The sequence below is a fragment of the Acipenser ruthenus genome, chromosome 11 (genome assembly GCF_902713425.1).
Source record: "Acipenser ruthenus chromosome 11, fAciRut3.2 maternal haplotype, whole genome shotgun sequence".
NCBI classification, from domain to species: Eukaryota; Metazoa; Chordata; class Actinopteri; order Acipenseriformes; family Acipenseridae; genus Acipenser; species Acipenser ruthenus.
In genome coordinates, this window is record NC_081199.1 from 32782738 (window position 1) to 32801995 (window position 19258).

Here is a 19258-nt window from a genome sequence, read left to right on the forward strand (position 1 = left end):
TGGAACATGCATTATTGGGATAAAGTGGTGCTTTATATTTTGAAGTAGTGATGGTTGCTGCTGGAAGTAATTGCTGTTTGTTTTTTTTCATCTGTAGCTTGACATTTGAGATATGGATGTTTCACTATTATACTGCAACATGTTTAAAATCATTTTAAGTGGTGATTTATGAATGAGTATAAACCAGCTGGTACAAAAATGTAACCGCAGGAAAAGCTTACCGAAAACACAAGCACAGTTGTATCTGCTGAGTAATTACTTTGTTTTTGCAGCTGGAACCTGCCCGACAGGACCCAAAATTCTGTGCCTTAATAATCCTCCTCCTGGGTGCTGTTAATCAGTCACATTGCCACTTGCATTGCTGTGAGGAAACAGTGTTCCCATTGTTTTCGTCACTGTACACCTTTAATAGTTACATGTAAGTTTCTGATTCCTCCACATATTAAACCCACATTCACGGTGCTGTGTGGTTTTGGTTACATTCCAAACAAACTTACGATCTGTATCTGCAGTACCAGATGTGATTTCCTGTAAAATAGTTATTTTGAGGAGGGGGTAATATTATTATTATTATTATTATTATTATTATTATTATTATTATTATTATTATTATTATATTTACATTTACATTTTTGTATTTTCATTTTGGTAAGTAAAGTTAAACTTGGACTGAATCCATGACTCATGGCAAGTGAAGCTCAGGCACAGATATTAAAACTAAACAGATGTTCTCAAATAAATTGATAGGACTGCATGTGGTTTATTTAAATGACCAACTATGTCCCCTAAAATTACTAGGGCTCTTTCCTTAAGAGACATGTACTACATGTGACCATATAATGGATATTATCATATTGTAACTTGGGTTTAAAGTAAAATGTAACATGACAATATTGATCTTAAACATATATACTTTAAACTTTTTTGACAACTACACAGCTCTGCATACCATTTAACAGTTACAATTGTTTGAAAGAGACAATGTTAATTGGGTCCCTGGCAAATGACAGGTTTAATAACATCAAATCATATTGCATTGTGCCAAAATACAGAGAACCAGACAATGATGTTGCAATTTGTAATTGTTACAGAGCTACAGGATCAATAAGATACTTGTATAATAGGATACTTAAAATTCTTGGATGAAAAGTAATGTACTAAAGATATTATATATACAGCATGCATTTATTTACATTTAACAAGAAAAAAAATGGAAGATTCAAGATGACTAACCAGCATCATTTTAAACTAGAACCCTAATGTATTTGTCAGCCTTTGAAGAATTCCTGGTGCAAATTTAAGTTGGTTTGCAAATGTATTCTATCTGTAGATATTGAGGGGCCTTTTGGGAACTGAACATGCTTACAAATTTCATGATATATATATATATATATTTTTTTTGTAAAAGTTGTTTAAGTTCCATAGCTTTACATTTTAAGGTTATTTTTGAATGATTAACAATAAGTTAGATGCAATTCAGCTGGAAACAACTACATTTAATTGCAGTGTACTGTAAGACCAAGCCCTGTCTATAATGTGTTGCTTATTTTCACACACTCGAATTGTAATTAAACAGCATTACTGTGGGTCTGCAAGGGAAAGCTGAATGACTACCAGGAATTGCATATAAATATGACTTCAATGTTTCTTACACCTGTAATGCTGTAGGATGAGATTATACATTCATTTGCATTTCATTTTGCCCAGGAATGCTTGATTACAAGCACATAGAAAGTGAAAACGTCCTGGAAAAAGATACATTTACATGTTTATGGAACATTTATTTGCAGTGATCGCTTGAATGATCCAGTGTCAAGCAGAGTGACATCATGATTGTGCATAAACAAAGCTAGAAAAAAAAACCTGAACAAGTAAATAATGATTTCAGTGATAAAACAAGTAAAAGAGAATGCGTTTTCTTACCTTAATACGGCACAAACTGTTGCAGATTCTTCTCAATTACTCATATAAATGGTAAGAACAAGGATATTAGTTATTAACGATGCAGTGTCATACATTTCCTGGTTTATACAAAAATGTGATTTATCTGTGTGATGCGTACATTCTACCTGTGAGCCTGGGCACCTTGATTTATCAGAAACGAAACCTTTGTTAACTGCCAGTGTAACAAGCATGTGATGCACTATGGATTCTTACCCATCAGTCAGATGAGGTTTAATAGCTCCTTAATTATGACTACTGATGAGCTTGGCTCTTTTGCATAGTGGTAAGAGGCGTGTTTGTGGTGTGTGTGGTCACTGGTTACACCTAAGCAAATTCAATAGGAATCTATCATACTGTTTTTTTTTTTTATTTTACAGCTACAGTACTTTGAACTGTACCAAGACAGACCTCATGAGATGTGCTGTAAAGTACATCATAATGTTCAATAATGTTTATTTTAATGTAAAAAGATGTCATACTGTACATTACAATAATCTGCAATAGGAAAAATGTAATTATGTTTGCACGGTAAATATCACAACAGTTCATATAGTACATAATAATAAATCAAAAAAAAATTCTAAGCAGTTCCAATTAAATTGGCTCTGATATTATAAAGCCAGTTTAAATTGTCTTCATCTGGTTCATGTAATACAAAATATATTTATCTGCAATAATTTCTTTAGCAGTGAATAAATTAGATACTCCACATTCACATCAATAATACAATGTAAATAACCTATTTCACTTTTACAACAGGATACGTATGCCCAGTAATACTTACTGCTGTTGAAGAAAAATTACAAAGATCTGTACATACAGCATAATAAAAACACAGCCTTTAGATCAAGCATCAATAAACTTTACACAGTTGATTTTTAACACTAAGCTATAATGATGATTGTAATCATTTTTTGATACTTATTTTCCTTTTTCAGATTTTTTTCTTTTTTACAATATATATAAATAAAGACATTCACGGACTAGCCTCAGAATTTTACGTATAATTCATTTTGCATATGTTTAAGACATGCACTTGCTGGCAATTAATTTTTCCCAATGTTGCTTATCTAAAGCATAATCAATGAACAAATACTTTCTTCATGTATCTTTTTCGGTGCAAAGTAGCAGCAGAACAGCAATCGACCATAATGAACTTCAGTTTTTGCCTAAGAATGTTACTCCTACAAATAAATAGTGCACTGTCAATCAAAATGCTTTACATTATTTCCTGCTCGACTATATATTTTAATTGAGCCTACTTCAGTAGTGTTTGATGAAATACAATGTGCACCAACTTATCTATATATCATTATCACTGACTTCTATGGGTTTGCCAAGTGACTGATAGTTTCAAGACACTAATAAAAAAAAAAAAAAAGTTTTGTAAAATATATATATATATATATATATATATATATATCAGTGTCATGTTTATTTAAACGTACACATGCACTTATGGAACCATATCTGTTTATTAACTCCCTTCAAAGTTAAATATCAGTAAATAGTTGAAGACACATACAGTTTTATGATAAAAATGTCCAAAACCCCAAACTGCTGGGAACAGAGCGATATGTATAAATTACAAGCCGGCCCTTCTTATTACTTGAACATTTAAAAAATATATATGTGTATATGTATATATATATATATATATATATATATATATATATATATATATATATATATACACACACACACACACACACACACCAGGTACAGTATTAACATCTGAGATGCTTCTTGTTTGACATGTCGTTCCAAATCCGATGCATTTCTTCAGGAGAGATCTGATGCACTGTGATAACTCTTCGGTATCTACACAGGCTGTAAGCCATTTTCCAGTGATTGAAGCCACTGTTTTGAAACGGGTGGATGCCCAATTTGCGCATACACATGCCGACGTAGACATCCTCAAGGTGGAGCAGCGTGGTGTGAAGTGAGGTTTTGTAAATGAGTTCTGCAACGTCTGTAGAAAACACATAACCAGTGCCGGAACAGAAGGGTGGGTACTTATTTTCAGGGTATAAATCCCTGGGCATGTACCATTTACTGCGAACATCCCTGATAGGACCTCCGTTGATGACGTAGCCAGTGAAGTATCTTCTTCTTGGCTTTGTTGTTGGCTTCAGTAGTTTGTAGACCAGATTATCCATATTTACAAAAATATCACTGTCTGTTTTCATGACATACTTCGCCTTTGGGCAAAAAGTGGTCACCCACCTCATGCCCATTAATGTTTTCAGGGTAAGATTATGGTAAGAATCTATAAAGTCTTCCACAACGATGTCATGGAAAATCTGGCTCTCCTGTTCTACCATTTGATTTAAAACAAGATCTGTATTTTGGCCAAGAAGAAACAACGTGATGATTTTGATGTCATTAAAATTATTTTCATCCCCCCAAGTCTCTCGGATGGCTTGCCTGGCATCAAACTCTTTGTGCGTCGTGCTAATGAGGATAACCAGAAAGGGAGTCTTGGCTTCGCATTTTTTAGGCTCGTTTATGAGAAATTCAAAGGAATGCGGATTCAAAGGGCGAGTTCGAATGTTGTTGAAAGTTATGTTTCTTTTCTTCACTACCTGTCTTTGACTAATTGATGTAGTATGGCCTACATATGAAGATGATTGGCGGGTTACACTTAAGTACCAGAGAGCACTTGCCCAGCAAACAACTGTCAAAACATATAAGCATGAGACCTTTGAAGGCATTATGTTGCATTTACTTCTATTTAGTGTATTGAATTTGAAATAGCTTTCTTCCTATTAGTGATGTTTTTTCAAACAGCATTATGCTGTTCAGACTGAACGTTTGACATTAAAAGCCAATAACGATGATGGTTCATGGTTTGGTGTGAGGAGCTTTTTTATACAGGACAGTCATTTTTATAAGGACATAAAGGCCTGCTTTGAAGATTCAGAATCCATCTGTTTCTCCATTTAAAGCTGTAAACAGAATGAAAAAAAGAAAACAATTATTTTTCAGAATTGTGCTGGAAATCACAGTAATGATGATACACAATGTCAAGCTATCCAGTAGTTTCTCTGTGCATGCATTGTACACAAAATATCCACTGCAGCCATAATGCATGGCTTGCTATTTTCTATAGGAACGACAAGTCTTGACATGTTTTTTTCACATCCTACAGTCAGCTGCAAATCAACAAAAATATGTATTATATTGGACATCTTACAAGGATCTCTGATGCATAAGTAAATCAATTATTGCCTGTAAGGATGCATTTTGAACCTTGTTCAGTTTTGCTTCTATCTTACTACCTTCTGTGTCACTTAAACAATTAGCCCATTGGAGAGCTCACATCACTGTTGACCTCTTTAGTGTCAGACCAAATTAGTGACAAAAACAAAAATGCAGACACTTGCAGCTTTGGGGGACATCTGGTAATATACACAATGCTTGCATAAAGAGATTTCAGTCAAACCATTTACATGTGATAGCTGTTTATCGCCTTCACATCCAAACAACATTACAACTATCTTTCCAGAACAAGCGAAATGAATAGATTGTCACATGTATGATGTGTTCAGTGGTGTCAGATGGGTATTTTTGGGGAGAGCAACACCCAGCCAACATCCCTATGACTTTTCGGATGGGACATAAAAACCTATTGTAAGTGACTCTGCAGCAGCAGCTGTTGATGCATAGTTCACCAACTAGTCTCTGTAAGTCGCTTTAGATAAAAGCGTCTGCAAAATGATTAATTCACAATAATACTAATAAGAATAAAGTGTAACATTTCCAGTAATTGGGTTTATTGACATAGCCATACATACTGTACAAATAAACTGTGATCCGAACAATACCGTCTGAATTATGCTGAATTTGTTTCGGACTCTAAAAAGAACTCTGCATATGCAGATCCCATTACATAAAACAAAGCATCAATAAATACACATGAGCATATTTAGCACAGAATTAACCCCCATACTGACTGAATGGGCCAACTAAATGGCTCTTTCAATCCTAAGCAGCAAGAGCAGGAGCACTAGCAGAATATATTCATTAAGTTTCTTCTACATTGCCATCATTCATACTTATTCATTACTGATTTCAGATAGTGTCTAAACCTGAAAAGCAACCCTTTAACATATTTCTCTATTATTGACCTTACTTGCCTGTTCTTTACCATTCTTTTCTACAGTTTGAATGCTTTTAGTGTGATAAACCATGTAAACTTTTAAAAGGGGAGATGGAAGCTGTAGTGAACCGTCATTCAGAACACAAATCAAAGGATGATCACATCAATCTAGAGCCCAAAACACTAGTTATATTTTTTCTATCAGGCTATTAAACATACCTAGTATCATAGTAAGTTGGAAGTTTAATAATATATGATGATGATATTATCATATATTATGTATTGCATATTTTGCCCCGTCTGTTGACCCTGATTACAAAATAATGTCTTATTCATAGGGTTTAAATTACATAAAACATGACATTCTTGTTTTGCTGTTGTTGGCTAATAAATGTAACTTGAGAATGTCCCTATTAAAAACATCACCAGCACCTCCTTAAACCATGAAAAGTCATTTTTTTTGTGTGTGTTGGCAGTAATATAGTTTAATTCTCTCTAAATCTGACAACATCCCTTTGTTACAGACATCTAGCTGTTCATTTTGGGGCTGTTGTGAATTCACATGACTTTCTCATTTTTACTGCTGATGGTGCTTTCTATACCAGGATTCCTACCTCAGAAGGACACATGGTACACAGAAATGTACCAAATGAAATTTCACTCCTTTTTTACTTTTCTTGGTACACACTGGATTATAGCAATTTGTTCTTTATTATTGCTGGTGCAGGCAATATAGTAGTTGACCTTGGAGGATACAGCTATATGAGAGTGAAGTTAGCAGAAAATTAGCATTTACCTTTACTTTTCAAAGGCAGTGTTTCATGTCAGAGTCTTTTGCAACTGCTTTGAAAGGACAGGAAGTGCAAGGATTAAGGTCCATAACAGCAGATGATTTTACTAATAGATGGAAGTCCTGCAAATGGGATTGTTACAGCCCACTGAGAAACAAACAGCAGTTTTAATGAACCTGGGCATTTAATATCTCTAAACCTTACTTGTTAAAAAACACTTTTTTTCATTCTAAGGATGTTTAACCTCGGAAATGATTATTTTTTTAGTTGTTTATTTAGCAGACACTTTTATCCAAGGCAACTTACAGAGACTAGGGTGTGTGAACTATGCATCAGCTGCAGAGTCACTTACAACAATGTCTCACCTGAAAGACGGAGCACAAGGAGGTTAAGTGATTTGCTCAGGGCCACACAATGAGTGAGCCGGGATTTTGAACCAGGGACCTCCTGGTTACAGGCCCTTTTCATTAACCACTGAACCACACGGCCTCCTTTGTCTTAGCTGGTTAAGACTACGGCTGCTTGTCTGTTTATTCTTGTACTGATGTACACAAAAATAATTTCACCCCCACACCAAATGACTAATGCTGTCTGAATTGGTGGCTCGATAAACTCCACTCTGCCATCTGTTTGGATGTTCTGTTATCATTTTAATATGCAGCAGATAATATGCGCAGCCACATCTGCATTATGATGGGTTGTCAGTTTGTTTAAATAATTCAGGTTTCTGTCTGCCTAATCAGTTATGTAAGTTCTTACTCTAGTTTTTTTTTTAAACAATTTGAAACAAGCATTTAAGTGGTATTTGTCCCCTACCACAGCTGTAAATACAAAATTTGAGTTATCAGTAGCATGAAGTAGATCACTATGACCTACATCCAGTATGTGCATCTTTAAAACTGTAGATTATGATGTACTCAGTAACTTGTAAAAATCTAAGTATGGCATACGTACAGACATTACGCACAGATCTATATCAAGTGAGACTTTAGTTATTACATTTAATCCATTCTTCTTGAATGATTTATTCATTTGCTTTATTCCACGAAATGTAAGCATTTATATTAGTAATTTTGTCTGTAATTATATTAAAAATTACAAACTGCCTTGTCTGAAAAACATAACTGTAATTTTTTTCTATTTTGCACACCTTTAATCCACACACTAATATATTGGCAGTCTCTATTACAAAGGCATTCAATTACTCGCGGCTCTATATTCCACCTGCCAGTAAGTTTTCTCCCCAGTTTTGTCCTTGACTGCTGGGTCTGAGGATCATCTGGATTTCTGTAAACTTAACTCCCAATGGTACTGCACTCATGCGCTTGCTGTAGCTCTGCCTTTTTTCATGTCTTGCTTGAAATAATAGGTCAGCTCTATGAGAGAAATTGCCCTTTATTGACTGCTGTATGACAGCTTCTAAAGTCAGTTTTTTTCCTGAAACAAATCACACCACAAATACAGCTGCAGTCACTTTCCACTCCGCAAAGTTATTTTCTGTAATAATGACCAAAAGCATAGAGTTTGCTCCTTCTGCAAAGATCCACTCACTGAAACTCATACTGTATGCACCTTCCCCTAGGATTACATTTGAATTATTCTAGAGCTATTCAATGCGTTTAGAGTGTATGGGACTGAAAATGTGGGATGAACTGAAAAATTCACCAAGCGCTTTATACGCTGAAAGTGTAACACTAAATTACTGTTACACCTTCTTCACTGTTATCCGTTCATTTTTTTGTTGCAACCTGCAACACTAAAATGCTGAACTAAACTAAGCGATGGTGGTAAACCACAGCTGCTAGCCAGATAAAGATTAATGGAGATCAACCATTAAACTGATGGGTAATGGGGAGAGCCTTTAAAAGTAAAAAACAGAAGCACAGTTTTAAAGAACTTGACATAGTTTATTGGTATGGTAAGTTGTACTGTATCATCAACAGCTTTGTATTGATACTAGTCATATAGACACAAGGCGGTTGTGGAATGGGTCTGCTGCAATATTCTGATGACATCATCCTTCTTTACTTCTTGAGACTATAGAGACCATAGTACAATTAACTAGCTTAAGAATCACTCTAACAAAGCTTTACATGGGTACTTAGAAACAAGACATTTAAGAACACCCCTGACCAACCACAAATGGTATGTAACACATACATCTATTTTTCACTGTGCAGTACAGTACATGGCCTCACAGTCACATGACTAAAAATAGTACTCTAAAGAAACTAAACCCCTAACCTCAAGTTAAGTTTAGTACAGTATGTAACCTACAGCTGTATATGTAATTTATTGTCAAGCTCTATTGCTAAAAAAACATATAAGTTTCAAACCTTCAGTTAACTTCTGGTTTGGATCGTTCTCCTATATCTTCTTTTTCCCTGCGTGGGCTAATGCACACTTGATCCTTAGAGCTTGTTTGCCTGGCAACACACCAAGAGTAATGAAGTTATTGGCAGCTGCAGTTGTCCCTTACTGCACTCATTCTTCCATTCGCTCTCTCTCTCTCATCTTCTCAATTACGCCCTCTCTTATGTATCTTCCACTCTCATGAATCAACTCTGCTATGTTTAAAAAGAAGAGATGACAATGATTGACAGCCATTTTTCCTGGCACTGTGAATTTCCTTTCTGAGCAAATGACTTCATCTTACCACTACTGGTGTCACATTGAGTGTGCATGTCCTGCTGGACACAATGCAAACTAAAATAAGCGTGTCTGTAAAATACATCCCCCACCATGACTAGAAATTCAAAATCAGAGCAATCCGTATGATGACAAAGTTGAGGACAATGACATATATCAACAGTATGTACAGAACAGTCTAGAACAATAATTACCAGGTTTCATGACAATTTGATTATCCAGATATATACAAACGTGTGTGACATACAGAAGGATGGACAGAGACCCCCCCTATATCCACAAACCTGATACTCTCAATAACCTAAACTAAATAATGTTAATACCACGTTTCATGATAATCCAGATATCATATATAAATGTGACATATAGAAATGATACAGGATACTGTATATAAATGTGACAATCAGATGGATAGAGTGACAGAGACCCCCCCAGAATCATATGATCGCAATCATTTATGCTAAACAGTACGACCGCTTTTCATAACAATTGGAGAAGCGTTCCAGATCTGTGGAGAAATATTTGAAGTGTGATATACGTACGTACATACACATGTATGCACGTCCTTACTGATGTACGTACGACTGTGTCCACTACTGCATATCATTCGCAGAGGATTTCAACACCCAAGTACTAAACTCGTTAACATAGTCAGAACTTACATTGTCCCACACGTGTGGAGGCAATATTAAAGCAGTCACTATATGGAAGCTTAAACACATTTTGCTAAATAACTCATGGGAGTGCAAATCATGGGAGTGCTCTCCCTAGCGAACAATACCTGAACAACATGAGTCACAAACAATGGATACAATAGATATTTCATTTTAATTAAAAGTTTCAAAAGAATATGTTTTTCATTGGCTACTTTAAAATATAATTTAGTAGCTCTTCAAATGTGTGTGTGTGTTTTTTTTCTTCATATTTCAGTCAGATGAACAAAAAGGCATCTAAACCTCAGTCAGATGAACAAAAAGGCATCTAAACCTGTGTTCTGTAGACTAAAGATTTAGTCCACAACAGGTAAACATTTTAACTACTTGATATTAAAATCAGTAGTCGTATGGCTTGTTTTTCATCTACCATTTAATTATACAATGACTAACTATGTATTTGCACTCAAGTACACACACACACACTATAACTAATTATTATTTATGTGAAAGATGGGGGTATTCGGTTCCTATGGAAACTGGCAGTAGGCTGTAATGAATAAACCTGGGTAGTGGAGCTGAACACTACAGAAAACCTCCTCTGCTGCCTTGTGACTATTTCTAAATTGGCTTAAATTGGCTTAAATAGCCTCATTAGACAGTTAATGTAATTTTAAAACTATGTAATTATGTCTGTTATGTGTATAGTTTTGTCTTTAAAATCACTCCAGTGTATATCATATTCAGTTTATTACCAACAGATTGCAATGGCCCTGATTATTTAAAATGGCAGCTTTTAAACCCTGTGACAGAGAAAGAATGAATCTTGGTTATAAATCTCCCTCTCAACCTGTGAGGGCGATGTGTAAAGGGAACAGTGTGACCCGGACTGGATGGTCTGACAATTCATTCCAGGGAAAGGTGGAAGTTGACCATCTAGAAAGGGGGCGGAGCCACGGTACACCAAGTCATCGCCTCAGACAGGCAGCGATGTGGCAACTGGAGGAAAAATGGTTGCACTCGCTAACCAAGGGGGCGTGGCTGACGGTACAAAAGGGGAAGTGGCTAAGCGATCTGTTCCTTTGTTATGTTTAAGAGAGAACCGCTGAAGGAGAGTAAAAAAGTAACCGTGAGTGTTTCATGTTTGTTTGTTTTGTTGTTTCTAATTGGACTCGTTTGTTCTTATTAGACGGTTAACATGTACTGGGAGCTGTCGCTTAAGGCCAGCACCAACCCGGACAACACTTCACCACTGTGCACGAATAAACTGTATTTCACCACTTGCACGTTAGCACTCTCTCTGGACTTGTGATCGTGTTTGTGTCTTTGTGTGTGTTTATATTGTGTTTATTATTTTGGGACTGTAACCTGTGGTTTAAAACTGTGAAATACACATTGCTGTGCATTGCCTGCAATTATTATTTACGGTCGCCACGACCTGGATTAAAACAGAACCCAATAAAGCATTGTTTGGACCGTGAACTTTTTCGTCTGTCATCTGTTACGCATTGCATCACTTCTACACCTGCGCACTGCAAACCACTTTGCCACAGACCCGTATAAAATTCCAAGTACCACAGCTGATTTCTTGTTGCTTTAAATAAAAATAACATCTCGTCACGTAATTGCTTAAATGACAGCACTCATTTAAAAAAAAAAAAAAACTTTTAAAAGTTTTTATCCAGATTGCACAACATTGGTATTAATATGGATATAACAGGCCTGAAAAAATAACAGGCAACAAAGCTTTCATTTTACTATGGTTTATTTTACAGTCGTCACTTTCAATGTCTGACACTGTCTGAAAACGACACATTTGTCTAAGAAGCTTTTGCAGTTTTTTCTGGCTTCCTGTAGCACACCACAGTAATCCACACCAGAGGATCACAGGCCTTGTACAGTATTCATTTAATACAGTCTAAACTCTTCTCACCATTACTCTAAGAACCAGTAGACTTCTTCTGTAGGTGATTTAACTTAAGAAAAAAAGTATTTACGCAGATTTAGAAGAGATTAAAAAAAGTGTTGTTTCATACAGAAAAGGCCGGAAGGCAGTTTCACTTCGTATTAAAAACAGAGCAAGGGCACAGGAGTTAATTAAAAAGAAAGGGCTTTATTCTTTTATCTGTGCTTGCAATGCTTCTGGTTGCTGATGCAGTCCTGTTGCTGACTATTTCAAATGGCATGTTTGCTGCTTTTCTGCTGCTTAGTGGTGCATGAAGGTCTTACAGGGTATTTTCTAAAGTGTCCTTTCAGAATCTTTTAATTAAATTTGAATTGATAATAAGGGGCAGCCACTGTGCTAACAGCACTCTGCATGTGGCATGATAATAGACACGTAAACTGATTGAGAATAGGAATATGGTAACTAAAATACATTCCAGCAGAATGTTGATAAACAACATGGCTTACTCTATATTCCGGATCAACAGACACAATATGAGGTTCTTTTCTTATCTATTCAGTCCCAGCTGTACGGTGAGGGAAAGCCTTTGCTTGTCTGTTTGGAACCCTTTAGGAATTTGTTAGAGTTTGGGATCAGTTGTGGTAAGCATGATACATGCGGGGCAGCAGTGTGGAGTAGTGGTTAGGCTCTAGACTCTTGACTGGAGGGTCGTGGGTTCAATCCCTGGTGGCGGACACTGCTGCTGTACCCTTGAGCAAGGTACTTTACCTAGATTGTTCCAGTAAAAACCCAACTGTATAAATGGGTAATTGTATGTAAAAATAATATGATATCTTGTAAGTCACCCTGGATAAAGGCTTCTGCTAAGAAATAAATAATAATAATATCAAAACTTTACTATAGGAACCGCACAATGCTTAATGGAGTGCTAATCAATGTTTCAATATACAATTTAACTTTATTAAAAACTAATAATACTGGTTTCCTGTCTACCGGTTATGTTATGGGTCATGATTCAGGTACATACATTTTGAAAAGAATGTATTTTAAATACAACAATATAGATAAACTCCTGCATCCATTCCAGGTACCTTGGCTGGGCACCACACAATCTGGCTGCAGTGACACCACTGGAGTACATTTGAACTACAACACATCAAGTGATTAGGTATCAGGAAAGGCTGACATTTTTAAATCTATAGGACTGTCTTTACATTGTCTGCATATTCCAAATTGCAGTTTAAAATAAAATCAAAGAAACAAGAGATATTCAACAGAAAAAAAGAGGTCTCTAGCGTTAATAAGAGGTGAGAAAATACATTTTTAAAACCTTGGTTAGCACGCCTTTAATGCAGTGAAGATGCAATAAAATCTGTTTCTAAAACGTTTACTACAGTTTTATTGATTTTTAAAAAATGTTTATTTCAAATGCTAAGTTACTCAGCTGCTTTCAGTCATTTCCTCCTGCGGTTTTCTTTTTTAAAAGCAAGTTTTTCCATCACCTATGTCACAAAACTGCCCCAACAAAAGAATAGCAGGCTACCATCATAGCCAGAAGGGTTGTTATGTACAGTAGTCAGATAGAAACAGAAATGTCATAAAGTAACTGGCTGAGACTAATGGCGAGTAGTAGAAAGACAACTTGAAGTCTCCTGAGGCTAAAGCCTCAACAAGCACCAAAAGAAAAATACCTTAAACTTGAAAATACAATGAAAGAGGTAGAGAGAAAGGTAAAAAAAAAACTGCAAAGAAAATAGAGATGCAAATGATTGCTCTTGTATCTAATCAGTTGCCAAAGCTACATACTTGTTCATCAGATGTGATGGGTGCCTCCTGCGGTTTTTAAATAATTTGCCAATCTTTCAGAAGACTGTCACCTTGTGAGACAATGGTGAAAGTATAAAAGCATTTCTTGTGAGGCCATGTATATGACATTCATAGACTTAATAATAAAAGAAGCAGCACTGTGTAACTGTTTGGCTTCTATAATGACAAAATCACACGTTTAAAGGGTGAAGAAAGATTGTGCTCCAGTATCCTTCAATCGTGTTCAGTTTTATGTTAAAATATGTTTCCTCGAAACATTCTTCCATAGTTTACCTAATTTTTTGTATTACTATTTTTTCTTTCTGTAAACTACAAAGCAAAACTGTAGGCTGTAGGAAGCAAAACAAAAATGTCAACAAAAATCCACAAATTGGGCCTTTAAAAAAATATTTGCGGATTGTTTGTTGGAGTGTTTTGCAAACCTTCTTTTAGTTCGAACAGTTCTTTGAAAACTAGGAATAACCGTCTGTAAATAATTTGTAAATATATTGCAAATCAAAATGTATTGTAAACTGTAAACTTGATTTATTTAATCAAAATGGCTTTAAAAACAGCCGTTAAAGTGTTGTGAATAGGACCCATTATCTTTGATATATTGACTTCATCAGTAAATGACTCTTACAGTATCAGGTAAAAATATATGAACAATTCAAACAACTGGTACTGTATATCATTCTGTGCATAGGCAGCACGTAGCACGTGAGTCTTTCGTTTGGGGAGGCTATTCCACACTTTTCCCCCTGCAGTTATTGAACCCATTAAGACTTGCATTATTTTTTTTTATTACTCTATTACTAGTGAGTCTGAATACTGAGTTTCATTCATTATATTGAGTTTGAAAAATAGTCGGACTGACGGACACAAATAAAAGTTGTAAACCGGATTCATTCTCCTGCGTCTTTTTGAGAACTTGTACTGTATAATAATTTATAGCACAAAACCACTCAGGGATGCTACATATATATTTGACATTGTTTTTTTTTTTTCCCCCAACATAAGGCGGCCAAATAAATGAAGTTTAACATAGCAAGCTTGTACTTTAAAACATGTTATGCCTATTTAAGCAAATTAGAAAAACAGTAAGGATAACAAACTGCACAGTTTTTTAAAACCTTTAAATCTGTTAACCTGTTCTGCAGTCCTACAGTACCTACACCAATTTTGAACACCATTTCCATCACTTCACACCAATTTGAATCAATTATTAATACTGACTATTAAGCTTCTAAACACACACTTACTATCGTACTTATAATCAAGGGGCATTCAACGTTTTTCATAAGGTATATTTGCAAAAAAAAATAACTGCACTCTTACCATAAACTTTCGAATATGTATATGGGGCTCAGATCGGCGGGAAGAAAACCTGCCAAGCATTGTCTCCTCAAATGACATTGAAATGCAACTAAATCCTGTATTTTGGACCTTGGTGATACTGCAACAGGACCGTCACAGCCTTGTTTACCTGTGTATCCGAAAACTGTCTTTGGTAAGCAAAACCATTCATTTTCATAAGAATATTAAAATATATTTTCATATTTAGAGTACAGTAAGCTGGAAGATGCGGTTTTCTGCTTTCCTTGCAGACACTTTTTCAGAAGTTCAAAAGACCCCGCTTTCACTGAAAATGGAGTGAAGGACTGGAAATATCATAAAAAAAACTTCAGAAACATTCATAATCTGGCATCACAGTGTTCTGAAAGGTGGCATTTGTTCAAACAGTCGAAGGAAGTATGTTCTGACTGTAGCGTCACAGTTATCAAATTCTCACAAAACGGTCGTGCGTGAAAACATAACAGTATACTACAAAAATATTTGCCACAAGTTCTGTAAAATCAGATTCTGATCAAGCTGTTAGTATCGATAACAGCAATTTGAATAAATGTAGAAATTGTGAAGAGGATGTTCCAGGCATGGTAATGAGCAAAAAGGATTCAGAGTTTTCCTAATGTACTAGTGTGTTGATTTTGATATTCCAGCTGCCCTAGCGGTCTGGCGGCTGTGCAGTAGGAAAACGAGAAATATGTTTGTTAGACCTGCCTTGTGCACTTACGGGAAAAAAAAAAAAATTCGATCTTCTTCTCTCACAAATATGTTTTGTGTTGGTCAGAACAATTTTTTGTGAGGGTTTGGGCAATTTATTTTGGGGAGGCTTAGCCTCCCCAAGCCTTTTATAGGCACCAGCTATGATTCTGTGGTAACAAGTCAGTCAGACAAACGTTTTAGCTAATGCCTTCAGCACTGTATTGATTACAAAATGAACGTTATACAGGCAACTGAAAAAGTGTGTGCGTAAAACCTGTCCTATGTGATACAATATTTAAAGGTTATCAGGGCTACATGTTTTGTTTATTAAATATGATGACATAAACGATACTGACACTGGAGTTTCTAACATGTTTTAAATGTTCACAAACTGTACCTCTCACACCGTCTAGCACTCCATATATCAAATAATACTTTATGTCCATCAAAGTATAGAAACAGAACTCACACTAGCTTAACAGGAATGGACTGAGGTATCTAATGAGTTCTGCACATTATTTATGAAGCCTTGAATAGAAGTACATTGTACAGCTTTTGTCCAGAAAACAATTCCAGACTGGAGCAGTCATCTAAAAGTAATGGTAGCTAATTTTATAGTTCTCTTTAAGTTAAGGTAGGAAATTAAAAAATAAAAAAATTATAATAATATTTGAAATAATAAGAATCTCATCTATCATACAATGAAGCTCTTATAATGAAGAAGCTAAAGGAAAGGTTCAAGAGTGGCTGTTAATGTGAGTGATTCAGAGCCCTGGAGGTGTCAGGCCAACAGCAAAATTGGATTCCCTTTCTCTGCTTCTTCTCAGGGCTGTCAGCCTTTTGCTCTCCATCACTCTGTTAATTGTATATTCTCTCCATTCCCAGAATGAAAAAAAAAATCTAAAATGATTCTCCTTACACTTTGACCTGCCCGTTATCATAACTACCAAAGAATATTCTGAGAACATTTTGGAAAGCATTCCTTCTGAAAAATAGTCACACCCTGGAGCCCTTTACTTTCACCTTAAGCAGTCGATCCCTTGTCAGTTACCCAGTACTGTCTTAACCTCAGCTCTGTTGTACTTTTATAATCCATTTTCAATGCCGGCTTTAACATTATATACCCTTATACAACTAAAGGTGGTGACTGAAAATGAGAATAACATTTGCATTTCTATAGATTCACTGGGGTCAGGGGAGGGAATGGCAGCCACACTCAGAATAGCAAAGGTTATGGGGCATCCCTGAGCCATGAAAGTTGATCTCCTGACCTACAGCAGAATTCACAAATTGAAGCTTAATGAAGTAACAGCTCTTGTGAACAGCAGTACATTATACTTTATTAACCTGCTACATTATGTTTGTATCCAGAGGCACACAACCTTCAACATGTTCAAGTACTGTATATAAATGTTTTTTCTCTTTTTTTAAACTTAAATACTGTGTTCCGCCTAAAAGTCAGCTCAGAGCTACTGATAATACATTTATACTAATTACACAGTTTGATTGATGCTAGCATATAACCACAGCAGCAGCACAGCGATTAAACTGAACTTCGTGACTTTGCTCTGCACTTGGGCTTTTTCCACTGTGGAATTTCCGCAGGGACTGAACAGACCCATTTGATCATCAGAACCCCAAATTAATATGCTGAACAAAAAATAAATCCCTTTTCTTTTGTGTCTGCAATATTATTTTCCTGATTGATCTTTTAATTAATTACTAGCCTCAGTAAGACCCAGGCATTAGGTACATATTGCTTTTTTAATTGAATTCATTTGAGTTCCTTAATTACTTCACTTTTTATTATTCTTTTTAATATTGGTAGCAGCAAGTTAGTAGATTTGTGTTGGAGATATATCTAATCTAACATGTTGATCCCCCATGAGGAAGAAAGTAAATTAATACAAAAAGCACAGCGTCACTGTGCACTGGATACAGTCAGGTCATAAGAGCTTCACCATTGTATACGGGCCCTTCCTAAAGTATAGACTCAGTGGTTGTGTTATCATGTCAACTTGTCCACCAGGGGCTTGTCTGAGACCACTGAATTCATTTTTAGTTATGACTAGAGCCATATTCAAACCCAGGTCTCCATGAAAGAAAGGCTATTGAAATATCCTGCACTGAACAATGATTTTTTTAAAGGTTTTTTTTTTTTTTTAAAGACAGAAGGCTGCTGGCAGGCCAAAAAGCCTGGGGCCTAAGTATTTTGCATAAGCTTCAGTCTTATGTAAATTGTTATCCTTATGGTACATAAAGTAGCAACTGGAACAAAAATGAATGGTGCTTTTAATTAATGAAATTAAAAAAAAAAAAAAAAAAAAAGATTAATTTTTTAGTTCTCATTTTTTTTTACTGTGTTTCCTCTTTTATATACATTCCTCTTTTATATACATAAATACATTGGAAACTGTTATGACTTTTTACATTTACTGGATTTCAGATTTTATTATGATTGTATTTCAGGCTGGAGAAATAGGTTTTAATGAGCGATCACCATAATTCACTACCACTAAGCAATAATCTGATAGTAGATGTAATGGCTCTAAATTCAAAATTACTTTACTGATTAAAACTTTAACAAACCAAACATGCCATTCCCTGCCTAAAGGTAGTCTAATTGAAATACACTAAATTAGCTGTTATCATTTGGTCACAATATCTATACAGCCTTACATGTATCTATAAAGCACCTACCGTATGTACAGAGATTTATCATCTAAATAGTATCAAGTAAATAGACACCCCCATCTATTGACACAAAGTACTTTGTGCATAACAAATTAAATACACGTTGAACGGGTAGCTGGGCAACATCATTCTTCCCCAAGAGTATTAGACTTTCTGCAAATCTTTTATTAATCAAAGGGGTTGATTTGATTAATGGATACCTGCCGAGATAAGCCACAGATGGATTTGTTTTTACTTGGATTGCATTAATCAGGGCAGCAGTGTGGAGTAGTGGTTAGGGCTCTGGACTCTTGACTGGAGGGTTGTTCGATCAATCCCAGGTGGGGGACACTGCTGCTGTACCCTTGAGCAAGGTACTTTACCTAGATTGCTCCATTAAAAACCCAACTGTATAAATGGGTAATTGTATGTAAAAAGAATGTGATATCTAGTAACAATTGTAAGTCGCCCTGGATAAGGGCGTCTGCTAAGAAATAAATAATAAATCAACCACTTTTTATGGTGTGATTCACCACTGCTGTTTAATGCTCTAAAAAGTTTAGCTATCACATAGCATACAATATGTTTAGGGCTACAATTTTCCGCGATCTCAGAAGGAAATCGCAGAATTCGGCATTTTGTGAATGGAATTTTTCTCCTCGCAACTCCAGTTTTCTGTGTTTTTTGG

At 35.7% G+C, this 19258-nt stretch overlaps 1 protein-coding gene across 2 annotated transcripts in view; it reads right to left on the bottom strand.

Annotated features, from left to right (window-relative positions):
• Positions 1-2361: 2361 nt before the first annotated feature.
• LOC117426604 (beta-1,3-galactosyltransferase 1-like) overlaps positions 2362-19258 on the bottom strand; it is a 79888-nt gene continuing 62991 nt past the window's right edge. Inside the window, exons 2-3 of one of the 2 annotated variants that reach the window (XM_034044355.3) lie at positions 9174-9263; positions 2362-4892 (exon numbers count right to left, since the gene is read on the bottom strand). In XM_034044355.3, the coding sequence (XP_033900246.2) occupies positions 3672-4658 (987 nt within the window). In that variant the 5' untranslated portion in view covers positions 4659-4892; positions 9174-9263 and the 3' untranslated portion in view covers positions 2362-3671. The remainder of the gene's footprint in view (positions 4893-9173; positions 9264-19258) is intronic. The other variant, XM_034044353.3, reaches the window with a different exon arrangement.